General features: G+C 38.4%; 1 protein-coding gene across 4 annotated transcripts in view; it reads right to left on the reverse strand.

Moving 5' to 3' along the window:
* The window catches only part of EFR3A (EFR3 homolog A), a 77,999-nt gene extending 64,369 nt beyond the window's left edge, over positions 1-13,630 (reverse strand). The window contains exons 1-3 of one of the 4 annotated variants that reach the window (XM_030479111.1): positions 13,578-13,630; positions 8,470-8,523; positions 2,779-2,868 (exon numbers count right to left, since the gene is read on the reverse strand). In XM_030479111.1, the coding sequence (XP_030334971.1) occupies positions 2,779-2,791 (13 nt within the window). In that variant the 5' untranslated portion in view covers positions 2,792-2,868; positions 8,470-8,523; positions 13,578-13,630. Of the gene's footprint in view, positions 1-2,778; positions 2,869-8,469; positions 8,524-13,008 lie in introns of all 4 variants that reach the window. The other 3 variants (XM_030479102.1, XM_030479121.1, XM_030479133.1) reach the window with 3 other exon arrangements.
* Positions 13,631-16,576: the final 2,946 nt, after the last annotated feature.

The raw sequence follows: 16,576 nt of genomic DNA on the forward strand, positions 1-16,576 counted from the left end.
CAAAAGGTATTTACGAAATAGGATATTGCAATTTGGACATGTGGACATACATACAGAACAATAAAATAATTCAGAATCAAAAATTTAAAAAACTCTCTTTACATATTCTCAAGAACAGATCCTTAGAGCTGCCCACAGTCTCCATTTTACAGACTTTCTTTGCTCTGCAGACAGTTTTACCTAGTTCATCCTGCCCCCATAGAACAGCCTTCTGCTACAACAAACAGGCAGAAGTTTATGCAACAACTTTTCAGTATTGGCAGTTTTAAAAGAGAGCAGTTACACTAAAAGCCCTCCTTCTAGGTTAATGAATTATAGAATATCCTTGTGGTTGTTATCTTTCCCATTAGCTCTAAGGAGTGCTCCAGCTTGGATCCAGGCTTCCCAGAATAACTGAAAAGCAGCTGTTACAATGTTCTGAATTGTTTTCTCTCCAAAACAGATGTAAAGGTAGAATATATGCCTGTGTAGAACCCCATATCCCAAACTGCTAATTAAAAACCAGTTCCCTCTTCTTCCCCCTTAATTTCTAATCAGCCACAGAGTGCACAAGGAACATACATGCAGCTGACTACTCCTCTGAGCATCGTCAGTACCTAAAGGCTATGTCCTATTACTACCATCACTACTTCCTGCCAAACTAAACTGGTCAGAGTCCAGGAGATGGCCAGCCTGGGAGTCAGAGAGCCTTTTATTTATATACAAACAAGTAGCTAATTATACATACATTGTTAATCAGGAAGTTCTGCAGAAACCACACAGGACATCCGTGGGTGCAGAGGCTCATTGGCTCTACAGCAATCCAAGCATTCTCCCCCACAACCAGCACCTCTCACCACGCCGCAATCCCAACATCAGATTCAATTTGCAAAAATAATGTTCTGTCACTTGTGAAGAAAAATGTCAATAACAATCACAAACTCATTTAAAAAATACCCAAACACATATAGAAACAGCCTTGGATCCAGCTTGCACTGCATTTATTACAAGAGAACTCTGCTAGTTCAATCATATCAGACACAGATCAATTATAATTTACTGTGTATATTTTATCCTATGAAGTTCAAAAGTAGGGTATCAGCATCTCAAAGTCCTTTTCTGATCATTAAACAGTTATGTTGTAGTTTAATGAAAATAAGGAAAAGCTGCTTTAATTGCATAAATTATTCTGTACTTGTTAGAACTACAGAAGGACACGAATAAAGTATCTGTGAAGATTTATCTTCACATACTGCCTTTCACATTAACAGCTTCACAAAGTATCATGAAGGAGCACTGTACACTGATATAGCTAAGTGTTAGGTTGAAATTCCTTACTCATGCTCTTAGTAAGGAATGACTAAGCATTCTCAAGCCACAATTAAAGGCTCAGGGTACCCATATCAAGCCGAAGTACAGACCTTAATCAGCAAAATACTGTAACATGTCCAAGTACAATTTAGAATCACAATTGCGCTCTTCTTGAAAAATGAAAGGATCGAGACCTTCAACAAATCTCCAGCTGGACATTAAAGAGAGGCTGAGTTATAGAGGCACGAACTATTCTTAAAAAATTTGGGGTGTAGAAATCTACTCATGGTATAAATATATTTTTTAAAAAGCCACTGAATCTAAAAATAATAAAAAAAAAAAAGCTTATTTTGAAGTCAAAACTTTACCTTTTCTCACATAATTATGAGGGATTTTGCATATCTTTACAAAAGATTAATTCTTACTGGTATGGCTCTAGAAGAACAATTCAGTATTTGAAAGAAGCCAAAATTCATAAACACAAAATACCAGTACTTCAATGGCATTCATTACATGAGCTCAGTTACACACGTAAATTATCAAAGGTTAAACACTTCTTTACCTCCAACGAAAGCTTTTTGCTCTAATTGAAAGCATGCAACTCAGACTACTGCAATATTCGCTCTACACAAAAAAACATTTACCGATTTAAACTTCAGTTCACGAAAACAGCAAGCATTCCATAAATAGATATAACTGATTCACTCTTTGTATTCTGTACATAGGCAAGTTACAAGGTTTTTTAGTTTATGAATTACTTCCTGCTCTTAAGATTCTTCAATATACCTGTGCAAGACGAGGATTCTATAATTGTTTTACCTTTTGAAATGTGAACAATTATGACACATCCATATGTTAGAAAATTTCACACTGACCTCTACATGGGTACCAAAAAACTTGTTGTATTCTTTACCAATAAGAGCCATAGGCCCTTGAACGCATCAGCCACAAACAGAATTTGCTACTATATTTCCTAGGCATGAACTCCAGAATGTGGAATCAAGCAGAACTTAGGCTGTTCAGCTAAGCACCTTCGAAACAGCAAAATCCAGAACCGTTCACCTTTGGACATGACCACTGGCTGAAATCTGCAAGCTAGTAGATGAGGAAGAGTCTCATTCATTTACCTACCCCAACCTTCTACTCATTCCTGTCTAAGTCCTGCTAACCTTTTAGAAATGAAATAGCAATCTTTAAAAGCCAAGAGTCATGTACATAGCTAACATCCATCCTTAGCAACTCACAAGGTACCTGATTCTCTAGAGAGCCACCAGGGATCCTAGAGGTCGATGACAGGAAAGAAAGTCCATACGCCATGTAAAAGGAAAGCCAAAATATTTTCAAAGCAGTTTACCCTGGTCTTTCCACAGAGACATGCATTTAATTAGAGTGGAAAATTTACCCCCCCTTCTCAAAAATCAATTTTCCTTTGTTGTCATGCATAAAAAAATAGGACACTTGCATGCATAATCAGCAGAGCCTTCTTACCCTTTCGTCCCATGACTGAGAAATCAATAGCAAACAATGCTGCATATGAAGGTTAATCGACTGATAGGAAAACCAGTTGCAAAGCGATTTCTGTAAATAACAACAATAGCCATATTTTAATAAAACCTGAGAACACTACTAAGATACATTTTAACATCTGATGAACTGCCCATGTACAGTTTTAAAGGCTTTGATGGGAACAGAATCAGGTTCATCTCTAAAGCTTCCGATTTCCTGTGTTATATGCCCAGATTGTGCACACATAAATGACAACAGCTGGAAAAAGAAATTCTTCAGGTTTTGATAAGAAATAGATGAAACAAAATTGTTCCTTTCTCAGCTATACTGAAGTGTGTTCCAAAACAAATGGAAGGAATGAAAGGAGGAATGATGTCAATGAGGTTACTAGACATTTTTTGCAATCTGTTAACATGAATGATTTTCATTTTCTGTGGATCTGCTCCTAAACATACACTTTCCCAAATGGGGTTGGGATGATACACATGGAGAGAATTAAGACTTGTTCAAAATTAAGAAGTTTTAAAGAAATCCATGCAGATTTATTAAAGAATAGGGAAGCAACCACCCCTTTGGGACAGCTAAAAATTCTTTGGTTTCGTTGCAGTTTTTTTTTCCCCTCAGCTCTGTCAAAGGATACATTTACAGAAGTTACTTTTTCTTTTCAGCGTAGAAAAGACACTCACCTAAAAATCAGCTGAAAAAAACCCCAACCTCTAAGTGTTTACATATCCAAAGCTTTTATTGTATATTATTATTTAAAGAATCCATTGGCTATTTTGTGACCATAGTATTATTACAGTTACAGATACCCTGAGATACAGTTACTTTCCTTTAATGGCCTAGCTCTGGCAAATGGCAAACTGCTGAAGGAAGCCTCAACCATGACATGCCCTTGGCAGCTGTATTTCAAGTTCCTGTGTTGGTTAGGTCAGCAGCTGAAAGACGGACTTGATACAGGGCTGCTTGTGTTTCTCATCCTCTAAGGTACTAGAATCAAGCAGCAGACTGAGATTTGAGATACTCCCACATGTGACTCTTCTGTACTAGCCAGAAAATGAGAATTTTATAGCATTACAATGTATTTATTTTAACAGTAGCCTAAGTAGTTAAAAATACCAACAGAAAACTAACAGGGCTTCTAATGCCTATAAGATAAATTAAAGCAATTATGAAAAATGCTTCATTAACTAGAAGGTCCCATTTAGGGTTTTACAGTATCAAGGGTACATGAGAAACATACTTGAGATGACAGGAAAAAAAAAAGTATGTTACATAGAAAGAGTGGACAAAGCAATTAATTAGAACTTGGCCTAATGTTCCCAAAAAAACATCAGAATGCTTAAGCCCATGAAACATTTATACAGACAGATTTAGGAATACATCTCCAGTCATCATGGGTATTTCACAGGGAACTAAATCTTCCCTTCCCATTAACAATCTTGTTATTACTTGCTTGTTATATACAGAATAAACATTAGAATTTTAAAAGACAAATAAATTAATTTCCCAAAGTTGATGTTGAGGGAAGAAACCCAAAGCAAGATTATCTCCCTCTTAAAATGCATTAAGAACCTTAAACACGAGTTAAGAATTCACTCATTTCAAATTCCATTTCAAGTGCTGTTTTCCTTCCTACGCTTGGCAAGGAAGCTCTTGCCAAAAAGAAAAGTATAATTTTAACAGGGTTTTTTTTGTTGTTTGGGGGCGCAGAGGTCGGTTGGTTGTTGAAAGACCATGAAGCAATTGAATTGAAAGCAGTAACAGCCAAGAACAAAGAAAAAGACAATCAATGTTCAATATTCTATTTACTTTCATCTCACACAGACCAGAGAAGCCACCGGTACACACCAACTGCAGACTAGTTGTCTCTGCAAAGGCAACTGGCAAAAAGCCACATGGAAAGCTGAGGAAACAACATGTTTAATATAGTTTAGTGAGAAGCAATCAATGCCTTGAGCCTACTCAGAGAAGCACTCTGAAGTTACCAAAACAGCCACTGCACTGTAACCAAGAACAGGCCAAATTGAGGAAAATTTTCCACATAACTGACACATATCTCTAAAATCAGAGTGTTCTCTTTCTAACTAGCAAATATTTGACAGACTAGCATAGGAGAGGCTCATATTACTAAATTTCACAGCAGTAATTCCAGGGAAGACTGTGGAAAAATTTCATTTGTCAAAATCCTGATTTTTATTTATTTGCTCTCATAATTTTTATGTTACAGGACCTGCTAATCAGCAGCTAAAATCAGTTTAACATAGCAATCACTATTAACAAAACCTTGAAAAGCAAGGATATAATTATGTTAATAGAATAAGAAGAAAAAATAAAAAATGGAAAAAAACCCAAGTTATACACATAACTACCACAAGTAAAATACATTCTTACAGTCAGCAGGTGTTCTCACCTGTATCACACATCATTTTCTGGTCCAAGCAATTTCATTTTAGTATAAAATCTGCCTTTAAGTTAAATATTTAATAAAGTCAAGAATTACAGCCAGTAAGTAGGTTAGCTGTTTCTGGAAAAAAACCTCATCTACCAGTGTTTCAAGCATCTGATTAAGTGTGAATATCTGGAACATAATGTTCAAAAAGAAGAGTCTTAAAGAAATGTTTTGATATATGAGTTAGCTATGCTTTTTTCATTAACAGAAGCATTTGTAACATTGCAATCCAAATACAGCCAACAAAACCCTTCCAAACCCACCCATGTTCCATAACAGAAGTACATTAAACAAAATTACTTGCACCAGCTCTTGAAGAAGGAAATTGAGAGCACGATTGTGACATATGAAAACCACATACTGCCTGTACTGCAAAGGCTATTTGTTTACAAGTTCTTTGCTTTTGTTTTTAACTAAAATGACTAATTCATCTTTTCATGGTTTCCTTGTGATAAGGCACAGCTAAATCAGTTAATAAAATAGCTGTGGCTCAAATCGATCTACTCCTACTGTATTTTATAACAGCAGTGAGAAAACACATTTGCTTTCTGCACATTGCTGCAGCAGTTTCATAGCATTACACCTCCACTACAGCCTAGATGTCAAAATTATGCCATGCATGGCCAGACAAAAAACAAACACTTTGATATCTTAATCTTTGACTAGGATTAAGCGAGCAGATTGAAAATTTCCTATTTATGGGCTATTATTGTATTAAGACTAAAACCTTGATGTTATTCTATTAAGGACTCAGTGCAGCACTATATTCCCATATTCTTAAATAGGATCACTAAATAGCAACATCAATACAAAGCTTTGATAATCCAATATGTAATGAATAACTAGATGCAAAGACCATTACACAGGACTGAGATGAGGTTAAATATGAACATTACCTTTGGTTAACTGTGTACATTCATCTCTCTCCCTCTCAATACTACAACCCAGTTCTGACCACATGCCTTTTTTGGGGGCAATTAATAATTGAGGGAGACAAAAAGCAGCTTGTCCTGTGAACATTTCATGCATAGTAACTTCAAGATTGACTTCTAAAGCATCTCTAGGAACAGCTAAAGTCCCCAGAAAGACGAACAAAGTCTCCTTGTCCAGTCTGTCCATAATATCAGTATCTTGGCCTCTCCTGATCTTCCAAAGCCACCACTTTTAGATCTAGGAATTTCCTAAGTACTGTATTCCAAAAATGGGGTAAAAATATTAACTGATACAGAGACTCAGGGAAGCAAGCAAGACAACACTGGAAGAAGGAGTTGGTCAGTATGACCCAAGAACTCCATCAAACTCTCCTTTTATCTAGATACTATTATCCTACTTTGTTTATAAGGAATTCTTTCTAGCATGACAGAAAACATTTTTTTGATAATATTTCACTCTAACAGTCTTTTCCATATTTTATTCAAGAAGATGCTCAATGCATTTCTTGATGTGTGGGATGAGAGAACTCCATGTGGGAAAAAGAGAAAAGAAATAAAATCCCAGCCTTTACAAACAACTGAGATTTTTTTAGATTTCAAGGACAAATACTTTAAGATTTCAAAGTAACACTAAATAGTAGCAACCTGTTTTGTCAATATGCTCTGAAATGAATCCTGTGGAACAATCCTAAATTAGTAGGCAGAAGCTTTCCCTTTCCCAAATAACAAAGTTGAAGTCTTGAAGGCTGTCTCTATGCACACTGATCAAAAATGATGCTTGTTTGCATTGCAATCTAATCATACTTCAGCACTAGGATTTTTGGAAGGAAAACATTTAAGTACGTACTGGTATTTCATGAGAATTGCAATGCACACACTTTTGTTAGGTTACCTTCCCTTCATCCATACACTTAAAAACCTCAAAAATCTACACAGAACAGAAATAAATGGCTGCATTGTTCTCAAATGTCTCACTACAGGTAAAGATTGGAATCAGTTGGTTTCATCTCCTTTAAGTTCCCTCTGACTCTGTAGTAATGTAGACTCCACATGCACTAGGATAAACAGTGTTAATAACAACCCTGAACCTAAGCCTGCCTGGTTTAGAGAAATGAAAAAAATCTTACTTTTGCAGTTTAATAATCTCAGTTTTCCAGTCTGTTCAAAACAGCCACACACTCCTACACAGCAGAAATGACTACCATGATAAAGGCCTTAATAGAACTAAACACAGCAGCGAAACGTGCTATAAAAGTTGAACCACAGCACAGCCAGAACTATCTATGGCAGCTGATTCTCATGCACATACAATTTAATGCATATTTGCCACAAACCCTCATGTCTATGTAGAGAAATAATTTCAACTATCTACCACAAAATCAGAAAACATCTAAGGTATGTTACATGACAGTGGTTCAAACAACACAACATAGAATTACTGTAAGACATTTTTGGTACCCAGCAGTCACAACTTATTACAAATCTTAGGTCACTGCAAAAAGAAAAAAAGGCTCAAATAGTTTCCTCATGAAAATCAACATTTGTGAAATTCATTACAAAACTATCAGTGAAGTGCACTCTGTATGGCAGTTACTGTAACTTTATGAATTCCTTATCCTCTGGATAAAGCAGAGTGCTTTATCCAAAGCCTGACATTAGTAATTTTACTAGAGACCATGCAGGATTTTTCTAAATAGAAAAATTAAAATAAAAAGTAGTTGGATTTAATACTACTCTAACACATTTCACAACTTCAGCCTTTGTGTGAGGGAAATTTGCTACTCTTCAAGGTAGACAATAATTTGATTCTTTGAAGTATCTGCCTCAAAAATCTCATTTAACTTTGAAAGTTAAAAATTTTAAGTCTTATCACTTCATATCCTAAATAGTAATTTTATCTTCTATAAGCAATGTTTGGAATTTTCCACAGACAGGATTTTAGATCTATCAGAATACCTTTTTGGTTTTTAATACAACTATTTCAGGACATACTTTAAATCACAAAATTCAATGTTAAACTGTGAACTTCGGATCAAAAAGGAAAATGCAGAATCTATGCCAGGTTCCTTTGAACGTACAGAGACATACATACAAAAACATACAGAGATTTACAAAGGCAAAGGCTGGATAATGCTGAAATTAGAAATATCTTAAAGATGACAAGTATCATATTTTCTTTTGTTTTATTTTAATGTTAATTTTGATAGAACTTTTCACCCCCAAAGACAATATCATAACAGTAAACACTCCTAAATACCATTTTAATGTAGTTAAGGTAACAATACTTACTGCCAGGCATTGTCAATCAGGAATCTGTCTTCAGTTTTGCAAAACTATTACAAACTATAGAGAAAACAACAAAAAAAATCAGTCAAGACAATAACTTTAGACAATTTACATCTAAATACACATAGTAACTCATGCAGAACGAGCCACAGTCACATTCTTCAGCTCCAGCATCAAAGAGACTGTTACCACAGAAACCCAGATACCACTTTATCCGACCAGACTAAATGCAGGTTTTGCCAGTGCTAGAAGTTCAGTCTTTCTGATCTTGTATTTGATGCCTGAGTAAATATTTTTCTATTTATTGGGATGACCTTTCGAACTGTCACTGTTTAGGATGCTAAATGCGATACAGCCTTCCAGGATACTTCCTCTTCAAATGTAAATCACAGCATTTCTCCAGGAAAATGCCTGTGAAAGGTTTCTGTTCCATATGAAGAAAAACGAAGCTGAAAAAGCTGTGTGGCACTTTCTAGGATGTTTTGCTCCCAGTCTTACAAAAAAGGCAGATTTTAAACAAGAGACCAAACTACTATAAACAACAGTTGCTCAAAGGATGATGAAATTAGGTATCTTCATACAATGAACTCAACTGAAGTTAGGACAATCTATTTTGGGGATAAAAATAGCCTAATCTACCAGTTAATTCTTGAGCATTAAAATGCAACTCATGCGAAGATTTTTCTATATTAAAGCAGTGCATCTGAGTTCTATTAACCGCCAAATGCAACCTCCCTGCAAATGTACCTTTTCATATATAGGAAAAAAATCTCAGTTAAAGAGAATGAGTTACTGTTCCCAAAGCTAAAATAAAAAATGATAAATTATTCAGCTAATAGTTGTTTATATATGCACACTAAAATACCTATAATTCCAGGCACTGATAATGTGAGAATAAACATTTATTTGGTCACAAAACACACTAAAGCAGTGTTCACAGCTGCTAAAAATAAACTTTATTCTTATCGTACATGTATTTCAACCAGAGGTTCTAACTTGCTGATAGCAACTGTGATTAAAAATAGTGCTTCAAAGCAATTTATTTAACATATGCTACCCTATTAGAAGGCTGTATGTCCCTCTCCAAGGACAGTGTTAGTAGCAGCATAATTTTAAAAAAGGAAATGTGCTGTGGATTGTGATGTTCAACAGACACATAGAAAAGTGAAATCTCTAATTTAGAGTGTAGTTAAGAACTTGCCTGAGAGATTACGGAAGACGTTTACTGACATATTAGGACATAAAAATGCAAAGAGCCTGATGAGAGGTTCAAGGGAGTCAAGTGCCAGACTGTTTTACTGACCATCACAAGCAATCAGGAGTTCAATACATTTTGCTACACTATCACTGTTGTTGCCAGCAAAGTCAACAACTTTTAGAAGATATTCATGCAGAAATAACTAGAAAAGTTGCATAAGCAACTAAGACAAGTGTTTAATTCGAAGACTTTTGGTTCTGTTTTTAAATAATTCACTGGATTTTTAATCATTTATGATCTGTAACAGGACCAAAAATTCAATATGGAGGTGGCCTGGCTTCTACACGCAAAACAGACTACACAATTTCCTCTCCATAAAGTGCTCAATCACTGGCTCGTTAGGCCTAGGGCAAAGTTTAGTCCAGATGCCGATATCTGCTACAGTAGAACAGAACTAAAAATAAGAAGCTTCCCATCATGAGCCTGTTCTGCTGTTCATCACTGAATCAAATTTTACATATCAAGAGAGGGAAAAGAACAAACAAACAGAACAAACCACAGAATTTGATGAAGTAGAACTTGGCTACAATTAAAAGAGAGAGATGGCAAATCATGAGATATAATTTAGTTTCCTAAATAGTCTAACACTTACTGATTAACATGTTCCCTGTCATTTTGTGATATTTGACAGATGACCAGAAGCAACTTAAGGATGTTATGTTGCTATGCAATGTCTCCTGTAGCAAAGCAGCTGACCCTGGATACTACAGAGGTAAATAAGAGTCATGTCTACTTTCTGTGGAGGACTAAAGTTATTCTGTTTTCCTAAAGATGCAATACTAATTCTAAACACAATTATAACCAAATGCAATGTTAGTGAATGTACCTTAAAAGGCAGATTAACACTTTTATGATACATAAGTCATTTTTCTTAACAAAAAATTTTAGTTTAGTTTTAAGGAGATTTTAAACAATTTGCCTAAGATAAGGAAATCCAAAGCCAGTTCATTGTTCTATCAGGTTCAAGCTGCACTAACATAGGAATAAAATTACTCTTGGTTTGACTTACTGGTTCCTATCATCATCTTCCTCCATTACATGCTTACATGTGATTTTTTTTTCTTCATTACTTTAACTAAACTATCAGAGGGATCTGATAGTTTATAAGCAGAAACTATTTCTTATTATCACAAGATTCCATAAATGGCACTGAGAGCCAAACAGAAGAGCAGACATCTTTATCTTGTCTTCCCTAAAACAACAGATGTCTGTAAAAGGTCCAGAATGGAAAAATGTATATATCCTTGTGCTACAGGTAAAGAAACAGAAGTCAGCATACCTGAGGTTTTGTATTTTCTATCAGTAAATCTACCATTATTGTATTATATTATGTAATGCTATAAATTATTAACTTGATTTTGAGTATTCAAAACAAAACTGCCAGCTGGGCACCTATTTATTCCTCCAAATTAAGCCAAAGAAGCGGAGAGGTTTAAGCACCTCTGTCAGTCAGGCAACATAAGCTAGGCAGGCATGAACTGAAAAACATAAAAATACACTACACATTAAGTTTTTACATCACTTCGTTCCCCACTCATATTTCCTACTTGAAAAATTAATCAAGGCCTTTTAGTTTTGAAGGTAGGCAAATGGCCAGTGCAATGCAAGGTTGATGTCACATGCTCATTCCTAAATATAGACAGTTCGGCTCCAACAGTAATTCCCAGAATCCAAAAAATGCAATATAAGATGGATTAACATACCACAGTGCAATTCTGCCAAAGTACTTGACTTTATTTCAAATCAGCTTTCTCAGGTAGAGAAGCAAAGCCTGGCATGAGCCTGGCTGCATTAATGAGGCTGCCCTGGTCTGTCACCCACGACAGTTCAGCTAAACAGGCACACGTAAAAGGACATTTGTCCTGCCTCACCAAGAGAGTTCAGTCTTGAGCAGATGCCTTTCGGACAAGAAAAACCCTACATATTAAATAAGTGTTCCTTAGCAACCTTTCCCACCTTCTCCAAGGCTAGTTTAACCCAATATCTATTTCACTGCCAAAATCAAAAGCAATGCTCCTCTGCCCAGGTACCTATGTTGCCAGGGGAGGGTTAAAAATCCATCAGATAAATAGGTTTTGCTCTACTCCAACTACAGAAAACATGATTTGATTTTACTTACCAAAAAAAAAAAAAAAAAAGGTCTTCAAAGTTGCTTAAAAATAACACAGTAATTTTGCAAGAATTACTTCATTACAGACTTAGACTGGGCAGTTACAAGCCCCTGATACCAACCAAAGCTGCTTCTAACCCATGCATTTTACAATTTAGATTTCATAATTAGAACTACTAACCCCTTTCATTATACTTGAAGTTCAATTGCCAAGTCTGATTAGTATTCTAATGCCTCCTTCCACTTGCATGTAATATAAAATTCCTTCATTCCTTTCTCCTGTACAAGTTTGGATCAGAAGTAGAGAGAAGTTACTGCTCAACGACTGCAAACTTTTTCATAACAGGGACATAACAAGGATGCCAAACTTAAATATTTAATTTTAAAGCAATTATTCAATTACAAATTGTATTCTAATTCCTATTTTTGTGTTTGGCTTTTTTTTTCCTGAATCAGAAATTAATCCCATTCTAGCAGCCTTTTAGACAAATATTAAGTGTTACTGAAAGGCTTAAATAAAACTTATGCATAAGCCTTTATTCATATTAGAACACTACAATCAAGATTTCAACCCCAAACCACCAGTTTCTCAGGGATATTCCACCACATGTTTCAGAATATCCATACACTGAGGCTTCCAGCAAGATGTCCTGAATACTAAAGTTATTCCAGAAAACATTTCCAATTATTTTAAATGCATTACAAAGGCTTCAGGAATTAGAGGACCTGTATCTTCCCAAAGCTTTGTCAGGTTTTAGCTTACCTACTCGATTTGCACAGCAAACATTTGATTTAGCTTTATAAAATAAAACATCTGGGCTCGCAAACTTTATTTTGAGGTAGGAATTAAAACTCTATTTCTAAGTGACAGGATTTTCCACAAGTTCTCCAACAGAGCACAGAGATCTCTCAGGCCACACCAGGATCTTTTCTTCCTAGCATCTCAGCTCAAAGTACCATGGGATACCTTCCTAGGTGTACTCAGCATAACAAAGGAGAAGTTGTACTATAATTAGTTCTCAGTAACAGGATTTGTGGACCTACACCTCAACTGTTTAAAGCATGGCTCCATGCTGCACAATTAACTTAAAGCAGAAGACGAAGCTGTTTAACAAAGCTCACAGTGTAGTTCTGTTGTACATTTGCATTGTGTTCGGTTAATGCGTAGCAATACTTCGCTGTGTTATAGCCTATTTGATGAAAAACAGCTCCGGGAAATCCCAAAGCCACAGTTCTCCACTGCTCCGCTGCTTTCAGACTGATGCTACGGGGATATCTGACTACACCAGACACAACAGACTACTGATAACGAGGTTTTGACTTATGATCGCCTCATGGAAGGCCTTTACCTCCGCAGAAGAGTCACGCAGGGACCACTCAGCGGTGGCAAGACCTCGAGCCCTCTCCTGGGAAAGGAACGGGGGATCCCGCTCGCTACCACAAGCCCCCAGGACAGGGTTTGTGGTGGTCAGCACCCACCGGGGCACCCCGAGCCGGCCGCGCTGCCCACAGCGTGCGGGGCACCGAGTTACAGGGCTTGAGGCGACGTCCTGAGGCTGCTTCTCCCACCTCCCTCCCGCCACCCTGAGGGGTCCCGCTGCCCCGCTCAGCACCCGCCCGTCTGGCGCGTCCTCCTCGCTCCCAAACGCGGAGAGAGGAGAAGTGAGCAGAAGAACGGGAAAAGGAGACGGCTGTGAAGGTGAAGACAAGAAAGGGACCGCTTCCCGGCGGCCCCAGACTCACCTCAGCCACCTCTCCGACTCGCTCTACCAGCCGCCATCTTCCCCCCACCCCCCCCCCCCCATAAGTCGCCGGGGCGCAATGCACGCCGGGAGCTGTAGTCCTGTGAGGAGCCGTGCCGCGTCCTGTCTCCCCCTGTCCCTCCACACACACAAACAACGACCAGGGCGGAAGAAGGAGCACCCCGACAGGGCGCAGCGGCCCCGGGGCAAGGGGTGCTCCATGCCCGGGCACCGCGGGCGAAGGGCGCCGCCGGCGAAGGGCGCCGCCAGCGGACATGACTCCCGGCATCCTTTGCGGCGCGGGCTGCCCGCGCCTGGGGCAGGAGGGCTGAACCCGGGAGCGGGGAGGCTGTGAGGGGACACCGGCCCCATTGGGGCCGTGGGTTGGGAGGCCGGTGTCTTTTCGGTTGTGGGCTGAAGCCCTGGTGGAGAGGCTCCCTCCCCCGTGAGGGAGATGTGGTTGTGCTGCTGCTGAAACTCATGTTCCTGTGGTGGCTGTGCTGGCGGTAATGTCTGTGAGGAAAGGGGGTCATTTCTGCGAAGGACAGTGTGATGCCTGGGTGGGAAAAGGCGTTGCTTTCTCTAGACAAAGCAAAGTCAAAGTTGGGCACTAAACCAGCGTGTTTATGCAATTATTAGTCCGAACTGGACAGGAGCTGTGCTTGGCTCCGGCTACCACGGCTGGAGGAAGGGACCAGCACAAAGTCCATGATGCACAACCCCAATGGAAACCACACAAACCAGCTACTGGTCTGAGGCAGCATAATCTTTTAATTTGTTCTCCTTGAAATAATACTACCAGGTACAAAACCTGTTGCCTTTGATGCCTGATTTTCTAGACAGGCAAGGGGAAATCTGAAACGTTCATATCTTTAGATAGCTCCTTCTGAAAGGAGACAACCCGGTCCAACTGTAAAGTTAGATGGGTAAGTCAAAAGTATTCTCCACATTTGAATTACAGAATCACAGAATGGTTTGGGTTGGAAGGGACCTTAAATATCTTCTAGTTCCAACCCCTGCCATGGGCAGGGATGCCTTCCGCTAGAGCAGGTTGCTCCAAGCCCTGTCCAACCTAGCCCTGAACACTGCCAGGGATGGGGCAGCCACAGCTTCTCTGGGCAACCTGTGCCAGTTCCTCACCACCACTCGACTCATGTCAGATGCAGCTTTAATTTGAAGATCATTCTTCTGACCACCAGCTGTAGGCAGCCTGCACTCTTAATGGAAGTGTTTTGTTTAAGCTATATTTCTCTCACAGCCAAATGTCTGTTAGTTGTGCAAAAGGGCATGCAGGCTCCAACATACCTCTCATGCCGTATGGTTTCAGGAAAATGCTAGCAAATAGTTCAGATACTAAAACAGCTAGTGAAGCTGTTTGAATGAGATAAGCAGCAACTCAGGTTGGTGTTCATTCAGCCACTACTCACAGGTTTAAATGTAACAGTGTGAGTAACATTCTGATTTCTCTGTTTTTCTTTTGGTTTAAGAAACACTAAAACAGTTTAAAGCCAAAGTTTCAATTGGCTAACATTACAGCTCCTGTGTCTCTGATGAATACCTTTTGTTCTCTGAGGGGTTTTAAAATGTTTTCCTCCTGTTTTATTGTGTTACAAGCATCTGTGAGTGTGGAGCAGACTTACAAAGCTCAAATCGTAGAATTCCAACATTCCAAATACAATGTTGGAATTAAGCTTTGTTTGAAGAGATCTACTATGTTTGGAAGCGGGCCTTTTTTATGACATTATTATATAAACCTTGTGGTATCTAATATTCAATAAAATTCAGTAAAGTCCTTAGCATAATTGTAGTGCTGTTGTTTAAAACAACTGTTTTCCTAATTCTGTTAGCGGAGAGAATGAACACATAACCACTCTAAGGAGGTTATATGTGGTGCTTTATTTCGAGGCCCCGGGAACCAGGGGTACGCACCCAAATCTGGTTCCAAAGACCGTCACAACTCGCCCGCATTTTATCCTGTAAAGTATTACATATGCATCGCCTCTCCCAACATGCTGATACATATTCATGACTCATCCCCGCTTCGTATTATAATGAGTATAAAAATCATTTCCATATGTTCTGCGCTTGCGTAGTGCCTCCTGGTGGTCGTGGGCAGGGGTCTCAGGATGAAGTAAGTAGTCTTCCTCAGATGAAGTAAGACGTCTTCCTCGCTATGTCCTTTTTACCTTTTAGGGTCCTGGATAAATCCCAACGATTGTGTTTGCGCCAGTATTCTTCTCTCTCTCCTTGACTGGTTCTTAGTATACAACTCTGTTTCTTAACACAATCAAAAGTTCTACTTGATAATCTTTAAAGTACTGTTCCTTCCAAACCACTACCTTATAGGGATATCGCTTGAATAGTCTCATAAATCTATGTCCATATCCTAGGTACTAGGTCTCTCTGACCTAAGACACAAATCAACCAAATCAGTAAGGCTGGCTGCTATATATGTATGTATTAATTAAAACTTGATTAAACTTCTGTTAATCAAACGTTACGATTTCTAACATTTCCCCCCTTTGAAAATACTTCATTTTCTGCAAGTATTTTCACTCATGTAGTTGTTTCCTGATAAGTTGAAGGTGGAGGTGTTGGGTGTCGTGGATAGTCTCGAGTCACTGCTCCAATGATCTTATGCGTCCAGTTGGTATTTCGGGTTATCTCCTTTCGAATACAAAAATATACCAAATATATTACAAGGAACACAAGTAATAGAGTAAACACTGTCTCTATAAGGGAATGAATCCATCCAGTGAGGTGGATTCCCAATCCATCAAATAATGTTCCTACCCAATTATGATTTATTTCTTCTTTTTCCTTTTTCAGCTTCCTTTTCAATTTTTTCCCAACTGAGTAATGTCATATTCTATATCTGCAGTTACGTTTGGTATATGCACACAGCAGTGATCAACTCTATCTTTGAGATATCCACAAACACCATGTTCTTTCAACAACCATTTCACTGTTTCCTTAGCCTGATTGGTGCGACAGGGAGAG

Source organism: Strigops habroptila, chromosome 1 (assembly GCF_004027225.2).
Source record: "Strigops habroptila isolate Jane chromosome 1, bStrHab1.2.pri, whole genome shotgun sequence".
NCBI classification, from domain to species: domain Eukaryota; kingdom Metazoa; phylum Chordata; class Aves; order Psittaciformes; family Psittacidae; genus Strigops; species Strigops habroptila.